The 19,012-nt window shown below is 44.3% G+C and overlaps 1 protein-coding gene and 1 non-coding gene across 5 annotated transcripts in view; both read right to left on the bottom strand.

Moving 5' to 3' along the window:
• The window catches only part of FANCM (FA complementation group M), a 106,904-nt gene that overhangs the window by 84,508 nt on the left and 3,384 nt on the right, over nucleotides 1-19,012 (bottom strand). For all 4 annotated transcript variants that reach the window (XM_075926120.1, XM_075926121.1, XM_075926122.1 and 1 more), the window contains 2 exons: nucleotides 17,297-17,374; nucleotides 15,035-15,193 (listed from right to left, as the gene is read on the bottom strand). In XM_075926120.1, the coding sequence (XP_075782235.1) occupies nucleotides 15,035-15,193; nucleotides 17,297-17,374 (237 nt within the window). The remainder of the gene's footprint in view (nucleotides 1-15,034; nucleotides 15,194-17,296; nucleotides 17,375-19,012) is intronic.
• LOC112545404 (U6 spliceosomal RNA) lies at nucleotides 17,006-17,112 on the bottom strand. The gene has a single exon (XR_003088868.1). It is a non-coding gene; the product is annotated as a U6 spliceosomal RNA (small nuclear RNA).

Below are 19,012 nucleotides of genomic sequence, written 5' to 3'. Positions count from 1 at the left end.
GAATCTGTATGTAAGTCAGAACTGACATCCAGTTCAGCCACTGCTGAAACTGATCAGCAGCGGCTGAATCAGGACTCCTGGGGCAGAGCAGCTGGGGTGCTGCCGGGTTGGTCCAGTAGTGCCAAGGAGTGGTACTGCGGGACCAACCGGCAGTGCCCCACCTGCTCTACCACAGGCCCCGGGCTTTGCTCCACGTCTCCCTGGTCTGCTGGGGGTGGCTTGGGGGGGGGGGGCCACTAGCTGCGTTCCCCCCCCAGCAGACCAGGGAGAGGCGGAGCAAAGCGGTGGAGGACCCGGGCCGGACCGCGGTGCTTCCAGATCAGCTGGAAGCGCCACAGTCCGGCCCGGGTCCTCCGCGGCTTTGCTCAGTGTCTCCCTGGTCTGCAGCGTCTCGCTGGTCCAGGGAGACGCTGAGCAAAGCCGCGGAGGACCCGGGGCCGGACCCGCGATGCTTCCAGCTGATCTGGAAGCGGCCGCGGGTCCGGCCCCGGGTCCTCCGCCGCTTTGCTCAGCGTCTCCCTGGTCTGCTGGCTCCCCCAGCAGACCAGGGAGACGGGGAGCAGCTTTTCTCACCCTGGAGGAGGTGGGCGGTGGGACCCGGCGTCCTGCCGCTCCAGTCCTCCAGGGCGAGAAAATCCCCATTCGTAACTGCGGATCCGACATAAGTCGTATCCGCGTAACTCGGGGACTGCCTGTACTTGAAAATTGCTATCATGTCCCCTCCAAGTATTCTCTTTTATAAACTAAACAAGCCCCATTCTTTCGGTCTTCCCTCATAGGTTAGGTCTGGATCTTTAATCATTTTTGTTGCGCTTCCCTGGACCTTCTCCAATTTCATCACATCTTTCTTGAAATGTGGTGCCCAGAACAGGACAATACTCCAACCGAGGCCTAATCAGCACAGAGTAGAGCGGAAGAATGACTTCACTTGTCTTGCTCACAACAGTCCTGTTAACGTACCCAGAATCATGTTGGCTTTTTTGCAGCAGTATCACACTGCTGGCTCATATTTAGCTTGTGGTCCTCTATGACTCCTAGATCCCTTTCAGCAATACTCCTTCCTAGACAGTTGCTTCCCATTCTGTATATATGAAATGAATTGTTCCTTCCTAAGCGGATTATTTTGCATTTGTCTTCATTAAACTTCATCCTATTTACTGTACTTCAGACCATTTCTCCAGATCATTTTGAATTATGACTATATCCTCCAAAGCGCTTGCAACACCTCCCAGATTGGTGGTATCTACAAACTGTAGAAACCATTTCATATTTAGCTAGAAACCATTATGTATAAACCTCAGTTTGTGTCTGCACGAGGGAGTGAACTGGCCTTCACCGAGGTGGGGAGAGGCCAGAGGGATGCGCTGTTGGAATGTGTTAATGAACTATTCTGAGCTGAAGCTTGAACTCACTTTCAACCTGTTTCTTTCTCTGCTGATAGTAATTCCTCTTTGAAGTTCACTTTGATTTCTTGTCCTGACATCAGACTTGTTTGGTTAAGGATATAAAATACTAGGATTGATTGTATTAGCCAGCCTTACTGGGCCAGGCTCTGCTGGGACCACGTTTGGCTCACTTTGCTTTACTGATCAATAAAGCTATCTGTTTGTTAGCTGCCTAAACAGAGAGGAGCGTGTTTTTGCTTCGACAAAATTTAATAATCATACTGTGTATGCCAATATCTAAATCGTTGATAAAGATATTGAACAGAACTGATCCCAAAATTGACACCTGCAGAACCCCACTTGTTGAGCCCTTTCAGCAGGATTGTGAACCGTTAATAACTACTCTGAGAACAGTTATCCAGCCAAGTATGCACCCACCTTATAAACTCAATGTAGGTTGTATTTGCCTAGTTTATTGATAAGACGGTCATGTGAGACCATATCAAATATTTTACTCAGTTCTAGATATACCATGTCCACCACTCCCCCTTATCAAAAAGGTTTGTTTATCCTGTCAAAGACTGATACACCATATATGACTGAATACTGTATTCAAGAGAGTATAGCATTACTGCTCAGTTGTTCAGCTTTCTGAATACAGGCAGTCCGCAAGTTACGCGGATCCGACTTATGTCGGATCCGCAGTTACGAACGGGGCTTTTCTCGCCCCGAAGGACGCGGGCGGCAGGACCGCCCAGATGCGCCGCGGTCCCACCGCCTGCATCCTCTGGGGCGAGAAAAGCTGCTCCACGACTCCCTGGTCTGCTGGGGGGGGGGGGGGGGGGTGTAGCAAGTTTGCCCCCCCCCCCCCCCCAGCAGACCAGGCTTTTCTCGCGGACGCCTGGGGTAGAGCAGCTGGGGCACTGCCGGGTTGGTCCCGCAGCGCCGCTCCTCGACACTACTGGACCAACCCAGCAGCACCCGAGCGGCTCTGCCTCAGGCGTCCTGATTCAGCTGCTGTTGGTCAGTTTCAGCAGCGGCTGAATCAGGACGCCTGGGGCAGAGCAGCTGGGGTGCTACTGGACCAACCCGAGGAGCGGCGCTACTGGACCAACCCGGCAGCACCCCAGCTGCTCTGCCCCAGGCATCCCCAAGTCAGCCGCTGCTGAAACTGACCAGCAGCTGACTACAGGAAGCCCGAGGCAGAGTTGCTCTGCCCCGGGCTTCCTGGAATCAGCCGCTGATCAGTTTCAGCAGCAGCTGACTTGGGGACAGCTGGGTTAGAGCTGCTGTGGTGCTGCCGAGTTGGTCCCCACAGCGCTGAGGTGCGGCGCTGCGGGGACCTACCCGACAGCACCCCAGCTGCTCTGTCCTAGGCGTCCAGATTCAGCCACTGTTGAAACTGATCAGCGGCTGATTCCAGGAAGCCCAGGGCAGAGCAACTCTGCCTCGGGCTTCCTGTAATCAGCCGCTGATCAGTTTCAGCAGCGGCTGAATCTGGACGCCAGTTCCAATTTACATACCAATTCAACTTAAGAACAAACCTATAGTCCCTATCTTGTACGTAACCCAGGGACTGCCTGTACTGAGTGACATGATCTTGTAAAACTTGAGCTTTGTCTATATACTCATAATATAGTAATCAAGACAAGTTAATTGACATCACAGAAATGTGAATGAAATCTTATGACTGAAATATTGCTATTTAGGGGAATAGCTTGCTCAGGAATAACAGGAAGGGCAAAAAACATGGAGGTCCAGGAAGAAGTGGGACTCAAACCAGTTACAAGATAAAAGGGGGAGAAATAATGTGACACGTTAGTAATCAACTACAGACCACGAGAAGGAGGAACTGATGAGGAATTTCTAGAACAGACAACAGGAATATATTATCAATTTGTCAAGAACAAATCCTACCACATCAACCAAACTTCACTCTAACAGGGTTACTGTTCTAGTTGATAGAAAGGTGTGATACATCTTGATTTTAATGACACTTTTGATACCATTCCACAGGACAGTCTTCTATGCAATTTAAGAAAATATGGTCTAATTAATATGAGGGGAGCGTGCAACTAGATGACAGACCATATTCAGAGCGGTTATCAATGGTTTGCTGTCAAAAAACGATGGTGCAGCATTATCTAGTGGAGTCTCGCAGGGGTCAGTTCTGGGTCTGGCGCTATTTAATATTTTCAGTCATGACTAGAATGTAACAGAGAACGCTTATAAAGTTTATGGATGGCTCTCAGTTGGGAGGGGCTGCACATGTTTTGGAGGACAGGATAATTCAAAGCTATTTAGAGAAATTGGAGATTTGGTCTGAATTCAACAAAATGAAATTTAATGAAAACAAGTACAATGCACAACTACAAAGTGGGAAATACCTGTCTAGCTGACACTACTGTTAAGAAGGAACAGAGTTCTAGTGGATCACAAATTGTATACAAATAAACAATGAGATACTGATGCAAAAAAGCTAATATTCTGGAATGCATTAACAGAATTATCATCTGTAAGGCATGGGAGGTTACTGTTCCAACTCTGCTAGGCAGTAATCACGCCTCAACTTGAGTAATGTGTCCAATTCTGGGCACCACACTTCAGGAAACGTCGACAAACTGGACAATCTACAACAAAAATGAGCAACGGTTTTAAAACCTCATCACCGAGGAAAGGTTAAGATTAACTACCCAGTTTCTTTGAGAAATGACAACTAAGGAGTGAATGAACACAGTTGACAATTAAATTACAGGCTTTTAGCGAGTAAGGTGTTCAGTTGTTCTCCATGTCCACTGAAGATAGGAAAAGTAGTAATGGATCTTAAGCAAGGAAGATTTAGGTTCGATGGTAGGAAAACTATAAGGCTAGTTTAACTCTGGGATAGACTTCTAAGGGAGGTTGTACAATCCCCATCACTTGAGGTTTTTAACAAGTTGGACAAACACCTGTCTGAGATGGTTTAGGTTTACCTGGGCCCTGCTTCAGCACAGGCATTAGGCTTGATGACCTCCCAAAGGCCCTTCCAGATCTCCATTGCTCTGATAGCTAGTATACAGACTGATTCTGATACCCAGTAATAATTTCACAAAATTACAACTGAAAAAAATGCATTCACAGGAAAAATCTAATGGTTAACCATACAGAATATTATAATTTTATTATATATATGAAAATTGAGTAGTTTTTAGAGAACATATTTGTTTCAGTACCTCCAGTAACAATGAAAGAAGTTAACATCTCAGTGGGGACATTTGAATGTACAGAATTATACTTTCCGGGAAGAGGGAAATTTTAAAAACTAGGGTTGAAAAGAAATAGCATTTTCTAACAGCAGACTTTTTCCAAAACATATGAAAATACTTTGGTTAATTTACAATTGTGAGATCAACTGTTAAAAGATAGCCACTCTTCTCTTAAGCAAGTATTCAGAGAATACTATGAAAATTAAAAATGTATTGGTTTCCTTGAATTTGTCCTCAAAAAACTGCCCTGACTCAATGAAATGTTAATAGCACATCTACTTAAATGTGTGATCAAGTTGCCCTCTTGTGGTGGCTGCCTACAAGAGATACAGAAGGAACAAGGAGACGAAGGAGAAAAAGATGAGGAAGCAGCAACAAGAAAAAGAGAACAAATAGTATGAAAAGTGAATGGGGAAGATAACTGTCTCAAGTCACATAACTCCATGATTTTTTCCTGGGTATTGCCTACTGTCTTTAACAGATCCAGTCTTACTTTGAATCCGGTTGTAAAACTGGCAGTTTCCCATTTAGTTTTTTAGTCATTAAAATATCCCACACCAGCTTTGTTTTTATAAGCTTTTCCCCAGTGTCTCAAAGACTGCTTAAGTGTAAATATATAGCTTATACAGACCTCAGAGTTTACATACAAAATCCAGAGATGCAGTTAAATGTCAGTTTCTGTCCGACCAAGGATGGTACATGGCAAATACAGGCAAGGGGAGAAATAGGTTGTTTCACAATGGGTTACCAAGGTTTCCTGGCAGACAGCTGACAAGATCTGTATATTGATGACCCAATAGTAATATTACCAAAACATGCTTATGGTAATACAAACTTCATAAACCACTTAATGCCTGCAGTCCGAAAGCAGTTTGAATTTAATCTACAAATATATAAAACCTTAAGTTTCAGTTATTATACAAACGCGGCAAGGAGTCCTGTGGCACCTTATAGACTAACCAAAGTGTTGGAGCATAAGTGGGCAAAGACCCACTTCATCAGATTCACTTCGTCAGTTCTTATACAGTTTTCAGTGTAGTTACAGAAATATTTAATTTATTTTATTTTGTGGGTATAAGGCAAGGTCACACAAAAACATTCTTATTAATGTGTAATCTACAGAAAAATCTTCATACAGTATCTGAATGTGTGTTCTCCAGCACACTGAAAACTGCAGTAGAATGTAGAGTGTCATTTTATTTAAATGATGGATTAATGTAGAATGTTAATATTTATTTTGAGTTCTATTAATTGCTTAAGCTGCTAGAAGCACCAATTAAATTTCAAGTTTGAAGGTACACTGTATGGCTATGGAAAACTTATTTCTGTAGATGTTTTCCCATTTATATGCTAATCTATAAAAAGAATATTTTATAGTTACATTGATGAAGCTCATTGAAATCTTGCTATTCTTACATAGAAACGTTTGAAGGATATGGGGAAGAAATGTCTAATAAATCATAAAAATTCACATGTATAAAATCAGGGTACCTGTTTCCCATTATCTGATTAGACACTTTATTATTCTCCTTTTGCTATACAGTAGAATCGCAGGGTTACAAACACTTTGGGAATGGAGGTTGTTTTTAACTATGAAACGCTTGTAACTCTGAACAGAACATTACAGTTTCTCTCTCAAAAGTCTACAACTGAATAGTAACTTAATACAGCTTTTAAACTTTACAATGAAGACAAATGTTTCGTTCCTTTTTTAAGTAGTTTATGTTTACACAGTATCGTACTATATTTTGCTTCCCCCGCACGTTTACTGCTGCCTAATTATGTACTACAAATTTCAAATGAGGTGTGTACCTGACTGGACAGTTCGTAACTCATGTTTGTGACACTGAAGTTCTAATGTATTCTCTCAAACCAATACTAACATCATTCATATTTTTAATTTGAAATGTTTAAATAGGTTGGACACAGTACACTCTTAAAAGCATCTAATAAAACAATTTAAATATTTCCGCCTTAATACTGAAACCTTGTTGCCCTGCCCTGCCTACTTTGTACTTTTCAAACCAGTATTAGTGCCTAAGATGTTTAATTCAGTTATTGTGAAACTCAGGGCCTTGCTTATTTATTTTTACAAGGATAAGTGTTTGACTACAGAACCACAATGGATTTTTCCAGCTTTGCTGCATTATTGCTGTAGCTTGTTTTACACTGTCCTTCACTTTCTCTGAAACTTGTGTCTTGTTTATGTTACAGATTGTCATAAATAAAGCTTCAGATTGTATTGTTCATGATGCATGTGGGTCTGACTTTTCAAGCAAACTGTGCTTAACATACATATACTAGTATATTTTTTTAAACTTAGATATCAAATCTATCGCCTGATAAATGTTTTTTAACCCATGTATGCCTACTCTTCAGAGGTTTTGCGAAAACTTGATAGACATGCTTGATGGATGGAATTCAGACTTTTCTCCAAATTATTTGAAAGACATCTAAGTTAGAGAACTGTTAAAAAACATTTAAATGGTGTCAATCAGCTTATATTTCCTTGTTGTGATGTCAACCCTACTAGTTTAATGGCAGTCAGAAAATGACCTATATAAAACATGCACACTTCAAAAAAGCTTTTCAGAATCCTATTCTACTTCAGAATCCAGTTATACACCTTTGCCAATCACCTTGAAGCCAAAACATAGCTATGAATAAAACAGCAAAACCATAGAGGGTATAAAATGACGTCCTCAAGGACGAATTCAGGAGCCAGCTACCCTTTCAAACCAAAGAGCCAAATTACATCAAAATTCAGAACAAGTGGTCAACAAAGAGCCAGCATAAGAATGCTTATTTGCATGGCTGAAAACACACAACTTAATATTATTGCTAATTGACACAATGATTTATAGCATAAATGAAACATTGTACTCAGACTTTATTTAATGGAACTTCTGCTGCTCCTACACCCTCCCCCCCGGCCAAACCTCGCAGCCTCCCCCTCTTCCTGCGCCTCACCTGCCCAGATCCTGCATCCCCATGTGCTCTGTCCCGCACATGGAACCCCTCATTTGTACCCCCCCAACAGAGCCTGGGGGACCCACAAAATGCATTAACCTGGGAACCCTATAAGAGTTAATTTATGGATGTGGGGGTACAGAAATCAGGGCTGGGATCTATGAGGGGCTCAGGGCAGGGGGCTGGTGTGTGTGGAAAGTGCAGGAGGTAAGGCAGGGCACTGAAGGGTGGGAAGGGGGAGGCCTGGGGACAGATTACCTTGCCTGGCTGGGGCTGGGCTGCTGCAAGGGGCTGGGCCAGGATTGCTACAGCCAGATCATGGCCACCCCCTCACACCTTGCTGCAGCCAGATGGGTGCCAGACCATGGGGCCTGCCGCAGGATCGGGGCCAAATTAGGGTCATTTTGCTAGTGCTGCAGCTAGGGAGAACAGTTTACTGTAACCAGTATGAAAGGAAATATTAAACAAACATGAGAGAATAATAATTTCATTTACCACAAGTGTGGTGCTCAGAATTGGTAAAACACAAACAAACCCCGAACCAAACCAAAACATCCCAAAACCCACAACTGTCACCCCCAATTCAGACACCCCAACTTCCCTGGTGCTCCAACCGCATGGGGAGGGGGGAGAAGCAAGGAGGACTGAGGTTCAAAGCCTTAGGCCAAATTAACTCACTGGGTTTCGCAGGTTAGTAGATTTTGTGGGTCCCCCCAGGCTCTGGGGTGGGGCCAAAAATGAGGGGTTAAGTGTGCAGGACTGAGCTGCCAGTGAATGAGTTAGGGGTGGGGGTGCAGGATCTGGGCTGGTGAGGTACGGGAGAGGGGAAGGGTTGTGGGAGCAGGTTGTGGGTAGGATGTCTGGCCCGAGGAAAGGGTGTCTGGTCAAGGGGGAGGATGCAGGCATAGGCTGGGGTCTCTGGCCATGGTGAAGAATGTAGGAGGGGATTGAGTTAGGGTCCCTTGTTAGGGGAAGGGTACAGGAGCAGGCTGGGAGCGTGGGGTCTCGGTTTGGGGAGTATGAGTGGGGGGATGTGTTGCAGGATCTGGGTATGAGGGGGAAGAGGGGGGCACTTATTTGCCTTTGCCCCCTGCACCACTTCTAGCACAGTGTTCCAGGCATGGCCTCCTGCTCCTCCCATTGGCGGGATTGCAGCCACTGGGAGCAGTGGGAAAAAGCCTCCAGGCAGCGCATCCATCCATGCGCTGCTGCTGCTCCTCCTCCTCCCCCGGTTGGGGGAATAGCAGCATGTGGAGCCGCTTGTGACTGCACTTCTTCCTTGATCGCACAGCTAGGCTTGGGGCTCTTTCGCCCCCTCCTCCTGCAGGAAGCCAGTGCCAGCGCTCCAATCTTGTGGAGCCCTGGGGTGGGAGGGGGGAGGGAAGGGGCACGAGGCTAGAGAGCCAGCACGGGCTCCCCATTATGGAAGGAGCTGGGCTCCAGCTGCAAGCCATATTTGGCTCTGTACTGAGCGGTATCTGGCTTGCAAGCCATAGGTTGCTGACCCCGGACTAGTTTAATATGTAAGCTGGTAGAGAGAGGAAAAACTAAAAGGCCCTTTTCACAACTTTTCCAGTAACAAGCCACACACTCCTTGCCAGGCTTTGGAACAAGTATGTACAAGTAGCCCCAAAATGACTGCTACCTAGCAGCTGTCAGCCTGGAACTGCTGTTTGGGTGCACCTCTTCTGTGCACCTGGAGGTGTAATTCCCCAGTTGGGTAGACATGCTCACTGTGACTGAGCTAAAATGCTGAAAACAGCAGTGTCCTTTCAGCAGCATAGGAGGCAGCACAGTCTAGCCACCCAAGTAGAGTCCCATCTAAGACCCTGCTCCCCCATCCCTGCGTACAACTGGGGATGGGGGAGTGTGCAAAGTCTCTCCCCTCACCAGGGGCATGTGGCCCTAGCAGGACAGGGAGCAAGAGACTTTACGTGCTGGGTGAGGGTGGAGAGAGTGGGGGTGCAAAGTCTCCTCCCCCCCACGCAGCACCAGAGGGAACCACTCACCCCTGGTAGGGCAGGGAGCAAGAGACTTCCCAGAAGCTGGGAGGTGAGGCACCTCCTGAACTAAAGGGAAAGCCTCCCTTTGGCCCCCTCCTGATGCAGCTGCCACCACCACCCCCCCTCCTTCCCCGTAGGACTGTACACCATGGGTTCCTGGAAGGGGAAGTCCATCTGGCTCGGGGCGGGGGGGGGAGGGGGAGAGAAAAAATATTTCCCTAAAGTCCTTCTGCCACCACCACCGCCTCCCCCTTCCCCCAAATCAGTTCATTCCCTGCCTTACCCTGGAAAAAACTTCACATGCTCCCCAGGCCCTGATTGTCCTGTGGGTGGGGGGGAGCGCACAAAGCCTCCTCATGCTGCCAAGAGCGCGCAGCACCTACAGGGAACCTCCAGTTGTTTTCAACAGCTGGCGGTTCTTTCTAGGCACCGACACCTCTGGCAGGGTAGGGGGCAAAGACCACCCGCTCCTCACCGTCCTGCCAATCAGGTTCTGTGGGCGAGGGAGCACCCAGTCTCCTGGCCCTGCCCCTTTGTGTGAGGTCCCACCCAAAGCCTGTAACTATTTCCAAAATTAGTGAAGTGGCCCCACTTCAAAAATTATTCCCTCCTCCCCCAAGCTAAGGCCAACCCTGACAAGTGTTTGCCTAGCCTGCTCTTAAATATCTCCAACAATGGAAATTCCACTACTTCCCTACACAATTTATTCTAGAGCTTAGGCCCCGACAGTTAAGTTTTTCCCTAATGTCCAACCTAACCTCCCTTGCTGCAGTTTAAGCCCCTTGCTTCTTGTCCTATCCTCAGAGGCCAAGGAGAACAATTTTTTTCACTCTTCCTTGTAACGTTTTAGATACTTGAAAACTGGTATGTTCCCCCTCAGTCTTCTCTTTTCCAGGCTAAAACTCAGTTCTTTCAGTCTTCCCTCAAAAGTCACTTTTTCTAGACATTTTTGTTGCTCTTCTCTGGACCTTCTCCAAATCTTTCTGGAAACGTGAAGCCTAGAACTGGCCATGGTACTCCAGACGAGGCCTAATCAGTGCAGAGTAGAACAGAAGTATTACTTCTCTTGTCATTCTGGAATGTATTAGCAGTAGTATTGTAAGCAAGACATTTACTTTTTTTGCAACAGTATCACACCGTTGACTGGTATTTAGCTTGTGGCCCACTATAACCTCTACATCCCTTTCCACCGTACTCCTTCCTAGGCTGTCATTTCCAATTTTGTAGGTGTGCAACTGATTGATCCTTCCTAAGTGGAGTACTTTGCCTTTGCCCTTCTTGAATTTCGTCTTTGTTGAATTTCATCTTACCTCAGATTTATTTCTCCAGATCATTTTGCATTATAATCCTGTCCTCAGAAATACTTACTTGTCTGGGAGGGATTGTATCATCCATAAACTTAATAAGCATCCTTTCTATGCCATTAGCTATATCATTGATGAAGATATGGAATACAACCAGAGCCAGAACTCATCCCTGTTGAACCCCAAACATTATGCCCTTCCAGCTTTCGATAACTACTCCTGGGGAATAGCTATGCAAAGTTATACACAAACCGTGTAGTAATTCCATCTGATTTTATTTCTCTAGTTCATTAATGAGGCGGCCATGTGAGACTATATCGAAAGCACTCTCCCTCTATTTTTATAATTATATTACATCTACTTCTTCCCACATCCACAAGGCTTGTTACCTTTTCAAGGAAAGCTATCAGGTTGGTTTGACACGATTTGTTCTTGATAAATCCATGCTGACAATTACTTATCACTGTATTATCATCTAAATTTTTGCAAATTGCATAAGTATTTGCGCTCATCTTTCCAGTCATAGAAATTAAGTTGATTGATCCAATTCCCTGAATTGTCCTTATTTCCCTTATTCTAGCTAGACACTATTTTGCCCTTTTCCAGTCTTCTGGAATCTCTCTCAACTTCGATGACTTTTCTAAGATAATAGCTAATGGCTCAGCTATCTCCTCAGTCTGCTCCTTGAGTATCAGACCCTGGTGATGTGAAGACATCTCACTTGTCTAAGCAATTTTAACTTACTTGTTGCTTATTTCAGCTTCTGATCCTACCCCATTTCCATTAGCATTCTGTATGTTACATATCAAATCACCACAAACCTTCTTGGTGAAAACCAAAACAAAGAAGTCATTAAGCATATCTGTCAATTCCACATTTCTTTTATTGTTTTTCTCTCTCCATTGAGAAACAGGCCTATCCTGTCCTAATCAAGAGTGCCATCTGTACACTTGAAAATGTTCTCCCTCCTTTGCCCCATCACCACGCACTTGAAAATGCTGTGATGGTAACTGGCCCTGGAGGAGGACAGAAGCTCTCCCTCTTTACACCCATCAGGGTAGCCACAAACCATCCCGTTCTCAAGGAGTGGAAGAGCCAACAAAGGCTAAGCACCAATGTGTAAGACAGCGGGGTCACGGCTCCATCCTTTTTTGAAACTGATGCATAAGTGCAAGAAAGTACATCTCAGAAGATAGTTACCAGAGCTACTTCTCTATGCCACCCAAAGCATGTTAGCCTGCCCGAGTACTCTACAAGTAAAATGCAGGAGAAAATTGGTACAGTACTTATTCACATTCCTACTTCTTTTCTGTGTCTATCCTCAGTATAGGCACAAAAGAACTTTTACATTATAAGTCAAATAGCAAAAACCTTAAGTTCCAGTGCCAAAACTAAAAATGAAATTAACACAACTGAAACCATGTTTACACCCATTACAGAAAATCAAGTTTGGTCTCCACATAGAAACTTCATTGATTTAATTTTACTTTTATACATTTTTGGTGGACACTTGTTTCAGTTTAGCTTAAATCTGGTTCTAAATCTAAATTAAACCAAAATACGCTACATTTAAGCCAAAATGAGTGACTGCACAGAAGGGATGTAAACAACTAGTTTCCACTGGGGAGAGGGGAGGCAGGGGGGTAGCGTGGACTGAGTGCGAGCGGGGTATCAGCTGATTCTGAGCTTGCACCCAGTCCCAGATGCTGCACCTCTGCTTTTTAAATGCATTAAGAGCCTTCCGGCTCTTGATGCATTTAAAAGGCTGGTGTGAAACAGAAGGGAGGAGGAGAACCAGCAGGCTTTTAATACATTTAAAAGGCAGAACCGAAGGAGGGTTAGCTCCCAGAAACGGGAGATAATCCCGCTCCAGCTCCCCCGCTTACCGACTAATCGATGGAAATTCCTTCAATGTGTCGATTAGTTGATTACCGTGAATTAGCGTATATAACCCGCACATGAGTATAACCCGCGGCTTTTCCTGATTGTGTAGAAAAAGTCTTAGATAGAATCCGCGGGTTATCTGCTAATTCACAGTGACTGGACATACCAGCTGCCAGCGTGGGGGGGTGGGGGGAGGAGGGAACAGAGAGCACGGGAGGGGAGCTGCACTCGCCCCCAGGCCCTGAACAGCCGCAACTCACCCTCCTCCGGGCAGGGGAATAGAGATCATAGCACAGGCGCACTGGCCGGCCTGCGGGAGAAGAGCCGCATTCGCCCCCAAGCCCCGTGCAGCCGCAGCGAGGCAGAACCCCATGAGTAAAAATAAACGTGTATACCCCACGGGGGAGCGGGGTTTGTTAAAACATGTATAAACCCGCGGGCTATATATGCTAATTTATGGTAAGCTAAATTTAACATCCCTACTGCACAAGATTTGCACTGGCTTAAAATGTAATTCAATTGGTGTTACTGTCTCTCAGATGCTCTGTAAAATTGCAGATCTGAAAATAGCTCCAGGTTAAAAGTTCTCTCTAAAGGTACATAAATAAGAAAGCATTCTTCAGATACTTATCGCTCTTCACATAGACCCTAACAAAAATTCTTATCATTAACATGGAAACCAAATTACCCCTTTCATAACATGGTGGATCAACAGTTTAAAAAAAAAAAACTTAGAAAAAACTTGTTAAATCTAGCAACTATGAACATCCAAATGAATAGCTGAAAATTTCTAGGAAGAGCCCCCATTTTTAACATAAGTAACTTTAAATTCAGTTAGGAAATGGCTTATTTATTCATTTTACAAGAACTATTATGCTCTGTATATTTTTCTTCACGAGATTAAACATCTGTATAAAAACCATTCTACTGCTTTTGTTTTGGTTTTTTACTAAAACCATGGAAGGAGAAGTCCAACAAGATTCCACTTATAAATGATTACTTTCATGATGCAGACATCTGTCTAATAGAACCTGAGACTAGACAGGCCACTGAACAACCATCAGTTGGCAGCCTCTTAATGTTCATTACCATCTCAGTCAGGTCTTTAAAACATGCAGTTTGCAACAGTTTGAGGTTCTCTCACTAGACAACTCTTTTTAAAGAAGAAAAATCTATTTAATTTACAAAGCAGCTAAGAATCAAAAGTTCCATTTTCACAGGAAGGAAGACAGGCATTTGATTCAGTACTCATGGTACAAGAATAACTTAAGAACAGGCAGTCCCCGGGTTACATACAAGATAGGGACTGTAGGTTTGTTCTTAAGTTGAATCTGTATGTAAGTCGGAACTGGCGTCCAGATTCAGCCGCTGCTGAAACTGACCGCCAGTTCTGACTTACATACAGAATCAACTTAAGAACCCCAAGCGTCCCAAGTCAGCTGCTGCTGAAACTGATCAGCAGCTGATTCCAGGAAGCCCGGGGCAGAGCAACTCTGCCTCGGGCTTCCTGTAGTCAGTGCTGGTCAGTTTCAGCAGCAGCTGACTTGGGGACGCCTGGGGCAGAGCAGCTGGGGTGCTGCTGGGTTGCTCCCCTGCCTCGCTGCCCGAGCCCCCCCGCGGCTTTGCAAAGCCTCGGGGAAGCCGGCGGCGGAGCAGCCCAGGCGCGCCTGGGCTGCCTCGCTGCCCAAGCCCCCCCGCGGCTTTGCTCCGTGTCTTCCTGGTCTGCAGACCAGGGAGATGCGGAGAAAGCCCCGGAGTACACGGGCGGCAGGCCCATTCGTAAGTGCGGATCCGACGTAAGTCGGGGACTGCCTGTATAGCAATGAAATGACTAGCTTGAGAATTGTATCCATGTCCATACTGTTACAATATCCTACTTAAAATAGACTTGTCAATTTAGTTTAGGCCCTAATGTAGGTTTTGAGGATTTCTTAATGGAGTAAGACACCATGTAACAAGATTTAATCAAAGCTTAATTGTAAACATTATCTCATGCTGAGGTGAAGCCAAACAAAAACTTGAAGAAGGTGCATTAGAAGTAGTAAGTGATACAGTACTAACAAAAGCAGAACTGGCAATTCTGTTTTAATAGCTGAACTAAATAAAAGCAAAATATCAACAGCATAAATAATATAAGTTAGCTTAATAGAGTATGTCTTAATAGTCAGAGGAATTAAACAAGGTATGTATTACTGTTTCTATAGTGACATTAGCTCTTTAGTAGTAAAAAAGTAATAACTCACTCTGATGTAAGCATTCTGAATTTCTGATAGTTCTTTACCAAGTGGAACAACACATTTTTCAATTTGTCGTGCATGAGAATAAGGCCGAATATCTGGGGAATCTTCAGAACACAGCTCTATCTGTGCTATCAATAGGTTGGAAATAACTTCCTGTACAGCCTATGAAGAAATGACAGGAAAAGAGTATTTTACATCATGTATTTTAATGTCATCTCAGTGCTCTATATCAAGGACATTGTGAATGTTATCTTCATAGGGCCTGTAAAACTATTTGAAATAGCAAAGAAACATTACCTGTAGTGAGAGATCTGTAGACAATTCATTTTGCAGCAGTCTTCACTATAACTAGGAGCTCTGATTTATTATTTCAGCCATTTTAAACATGAAATAAAACAATGTGTACAAAAAGTAGTCAAAAAATCCCCTACTACATCATGTACATAGCAAGTAGAATGTTCATTAAAACTAGAGATGTTAAAATGTGTTTATTTCAGTAAACATATAACTGCTAAAAGGTTATACGCAGGGGAGGCTTTTAAGCCGACTCCCCACGTGTACCGGTTCCCACCTACACCCCAATCCGTGCTGCTCCCTCTGACGCAGAAGCAGCAGCACCAGGAGGGTGGGGGTAACAGTTCCCCAGGAACCGGCACTTGTGGGGAGGTTGCTTAAAAGCCCCCTCCCCGCTGCCACTGATAGAGGCGGGGGAGGGGGAGGCGGGGGAGTTAAGAATCTGTGTGCACCAGTGAAAGTTAACCAATGAGCCCAGGCTCATTTACATGTTTATGCCATCACTTCCCTAATTAAAACAGTTATAGAAAGAGAAACTACTTAATGTAAGTTTGATTAATGTTATCTTTTGAGTTAGAACTATTCTATCACTATTCCCTGTTTCTTCTAATATTATTTAGGAGTTGGCAGCATAACATTAACACTAGTATTGAAGAGCAACACTAACAAGGCTGCAGAAGCCACTTCATCTGACTAGGATCATGCACCAATCAACAAACTGGTGCTGCCAAGAGAGCAACATTCACGTGTTGATGACTTTTCTTTGTAAAAAGATGAGTGAAGGGGAAAAAAGGAGGCTGAAATACTATGGATGCAGAGCTCACCATACAAAGCATGCTAATGTGGAAAGGAGACCCAGAGGAAAAGGATGCAAGAAAGGGGTAACAGCAATGAGCTACACTTCATATGGAAACTGCCATTACAATACTAACCCTTATATAAACACAGATATGAGTCTTAATGTTTCCTTACATCAAATAAGCAACCTCTCTGAAGTGTTTTAATCAAAGATTTCTATCAGAAAACGAATATAATTTGTATAATGTGAAAAGGGCCACCACAAAGTAGGAAGTGTCGTAAACTTAAATTTCTCCTTAAGCAATCTTTTAAGGCTAAGTTCTCTTGGCATATAATGGTTATTTATTGTGATTTCCTTCTTCTGTTATAGTGTTTTATCTAATGCCCTCAGGTACGGGATAGTGTATCAGGAGTGTTGTTACATGTGGGGGGCTATCACTACTTGCAACAGGGTTGTTGAAGTACTGTCACCCTAAGCCAGATTGCTTTGTTTCTTTTAAATCCCAAAATGAACTAAGCATCAGGAGACAGTGAGAAAAGACAGAACCTTCCTGCATTTCCAGATACAGTGTATATGGGCTAGAGAAAAGAAAAAACTGAATAGTACCAAACTTAATTCCAGTACTTAATTTTTAAGTAGATATAATTTGGAAAACTTCATAAGGAAAACACTAAGTTTTATTTTAAAGATTAAGGTGCCTAACTGCCTTAGACTCTGAAAATTCCAGCCATCGTTCTCCAGACACATCACGCCAGAGTAAAACTTACTTAGAGTGAAACAAAATACAGCAATGCAAATGTATCATGTGTTTTTTAAGCATGCTAAGCACTTCACTGTACAAGAGGGGCTTTGCTCTGGAGAGTGTGCAGTCTAATTTTAGATAATATATGGAACACTTCACGAATTTGCATGTCATCCTTGAACGAGGGCCATGCTAATCTTCTCAGTATCGTTCCCTTTTTAGTATATGTGCTGCCGAAGCGAGTAATGAAGGGATAAATGTAGAAAAGGCAAAAGTTATAGCAATAGGAGTGCAATTACACAAAGGGTTCTGTATAGCATAATGGAATAATCCTTATTTGGTGCATTTTAATAGCTTTCACTGTGTTCCTTCATATGCAAACTGGTACTACAACTAGCTACTCAGTCCACTAATGCAGCACTCGGCTTACCTTTGTGTCACTGCCTGGTGTGGCACTTAGAGCCAAGACTCGAAACTGGGTTGTATATTTGCATAGTTCTCTCACAACCTGAGAAAAGCAAGAGATACATTAATATCCGTATAAAAGAAAAGTTCTTATTTACAATGGTTTACATCTGGGAAAAATTACAACTTAAAACGTTCAGAAAAGCATTCTCCACCAAGTTAGTGCCTACCCTAGAAACAGAATCCAACAATGACTGTCAATCCCTCATTCCTTCCCCCGCCTCCTTCGCTACATAGATTACGTGCAATACCTTCCAGAGCCAAGTGGAACCAAGAGTCATTTTTCCTCCAAGGTCCAAATGTATAAGTTCAAGGTATAGTCAACGTTCAGGAAAAATAACAATAGTCCATTGCATTAAAAGATTTTTGGAGTCCTTTCAAAAGTATCTGGTGGTCTGCCTTTGGCTCGCGGGCTGCCTATTGACTGTACTAGAACTATTTGGGTAAGCAATGAAATACATTATTACTGGATTCAGCACGTGGATTTAAGCATATTAGCCAAATAAGTTGCCAAAAAGGAAATCTGGAGAGCTAATCTGAAAGCCAGTATGTACAAACTAGGTGCACAACTGATCTCAAATGATGAAGCACGAACAAGGAGCTGCACTAGGTGGCAAGAGCCATATGAACCCACTTGCACCCATCTGCCTTTTACAGGCAGTCCCCGGGTTACATGGATCCGACTTACATCGGATCCCTACTTACAAACGGGGTGAGGCAACCCCGCACTAGCTGCTTCCCCCCAGCAGACCAGGGAGACTCGAAGCTAGCGCCCCTCCTCCCCAGCAGACCAGGGAAACACGGAGCGGCTTTTCTCAGCAGACACCTCAGCTTGAGAAGAAAGGATTGAGGAAAGTGAGGTGTGGGAGAATAAAACTGAGCTCTGGAGAAATATTTGGCTAGAGTTTCCCCTACAATATGTACCAGTTCCGACTTACATACAGATTCAACTTAAGAACAAACCTACAGTCCCTATCTTGTACGTAACCCAGGGACCGCCTGTACTGTAAACTTGATTTTATGGCAGCTGGGAAAATGGCAGGCTGTTCCTTTGAAGCCATCCATATTCAGCTCATAAAGGCAGTCAATATGCAACCGATGTACAAGCCTGCAGGATCAAGCAGCAGCAGCCTGCCAGCACAGGCATCTATTCTCCCATAGCACTTAGCCAAGATAATGGGATGCAGGTATAGTTTTGTCTACAAAAGTCCACTTTTGTCGACAAAACCCTGTAGTCTAGACACACCCCCAGGCTGCAGCAGGGCTTCCTCCCTGTTCCTGGCTACTAGCCTCAGCCGGTAGGGCTTCCTTGCCTCAGCTGCCAGCTCGCTGGCCAGACTCCATGGCCCCAGGCCACTGGTCCTGCGGTCTGCCAGTCACTGGCAACCTCTGTGGGTCTCTGGTCATGCAACATCCATTGTCTTGCCAGTCCACAGATGTTGCCTGACCAGAGAGTCACGGACCATAGAGGTTCAACCTGTAGTACATTAGTTTGTTGCAAATTTCTCAGTACATAACATGTTCCATAACTTTCAAGTCAAGTATTGATTGCGAGAAATTTAACCAAGGTATGTCAATGCATTTTTCTCTGCATGAGACAAGAAAGTGATACGTCAACACTGGTCAAACTGGGCTCAGAATGTAGTTCAATTTAAATAAAGCTTTTCCAGAAATGTGGTTT

Source organism: Pelodiscus sinensis, chromosome 4 (assembly GCF_049634645.1).
Source record: "Pelodiscus sinensis isolate JC-2024 chromosome 4, ASM4963464v1, whole genome shotgun sequence".
NCBI classification, from domain to species: Eukaryota; Metazoa; Chordata; order Testudines; family Trionychidae; genus Pelodiscus; species Pelodiscus sinensis.
This window is presented reverse-complemented; position numbering and strand designations above follow the sequence as displayed.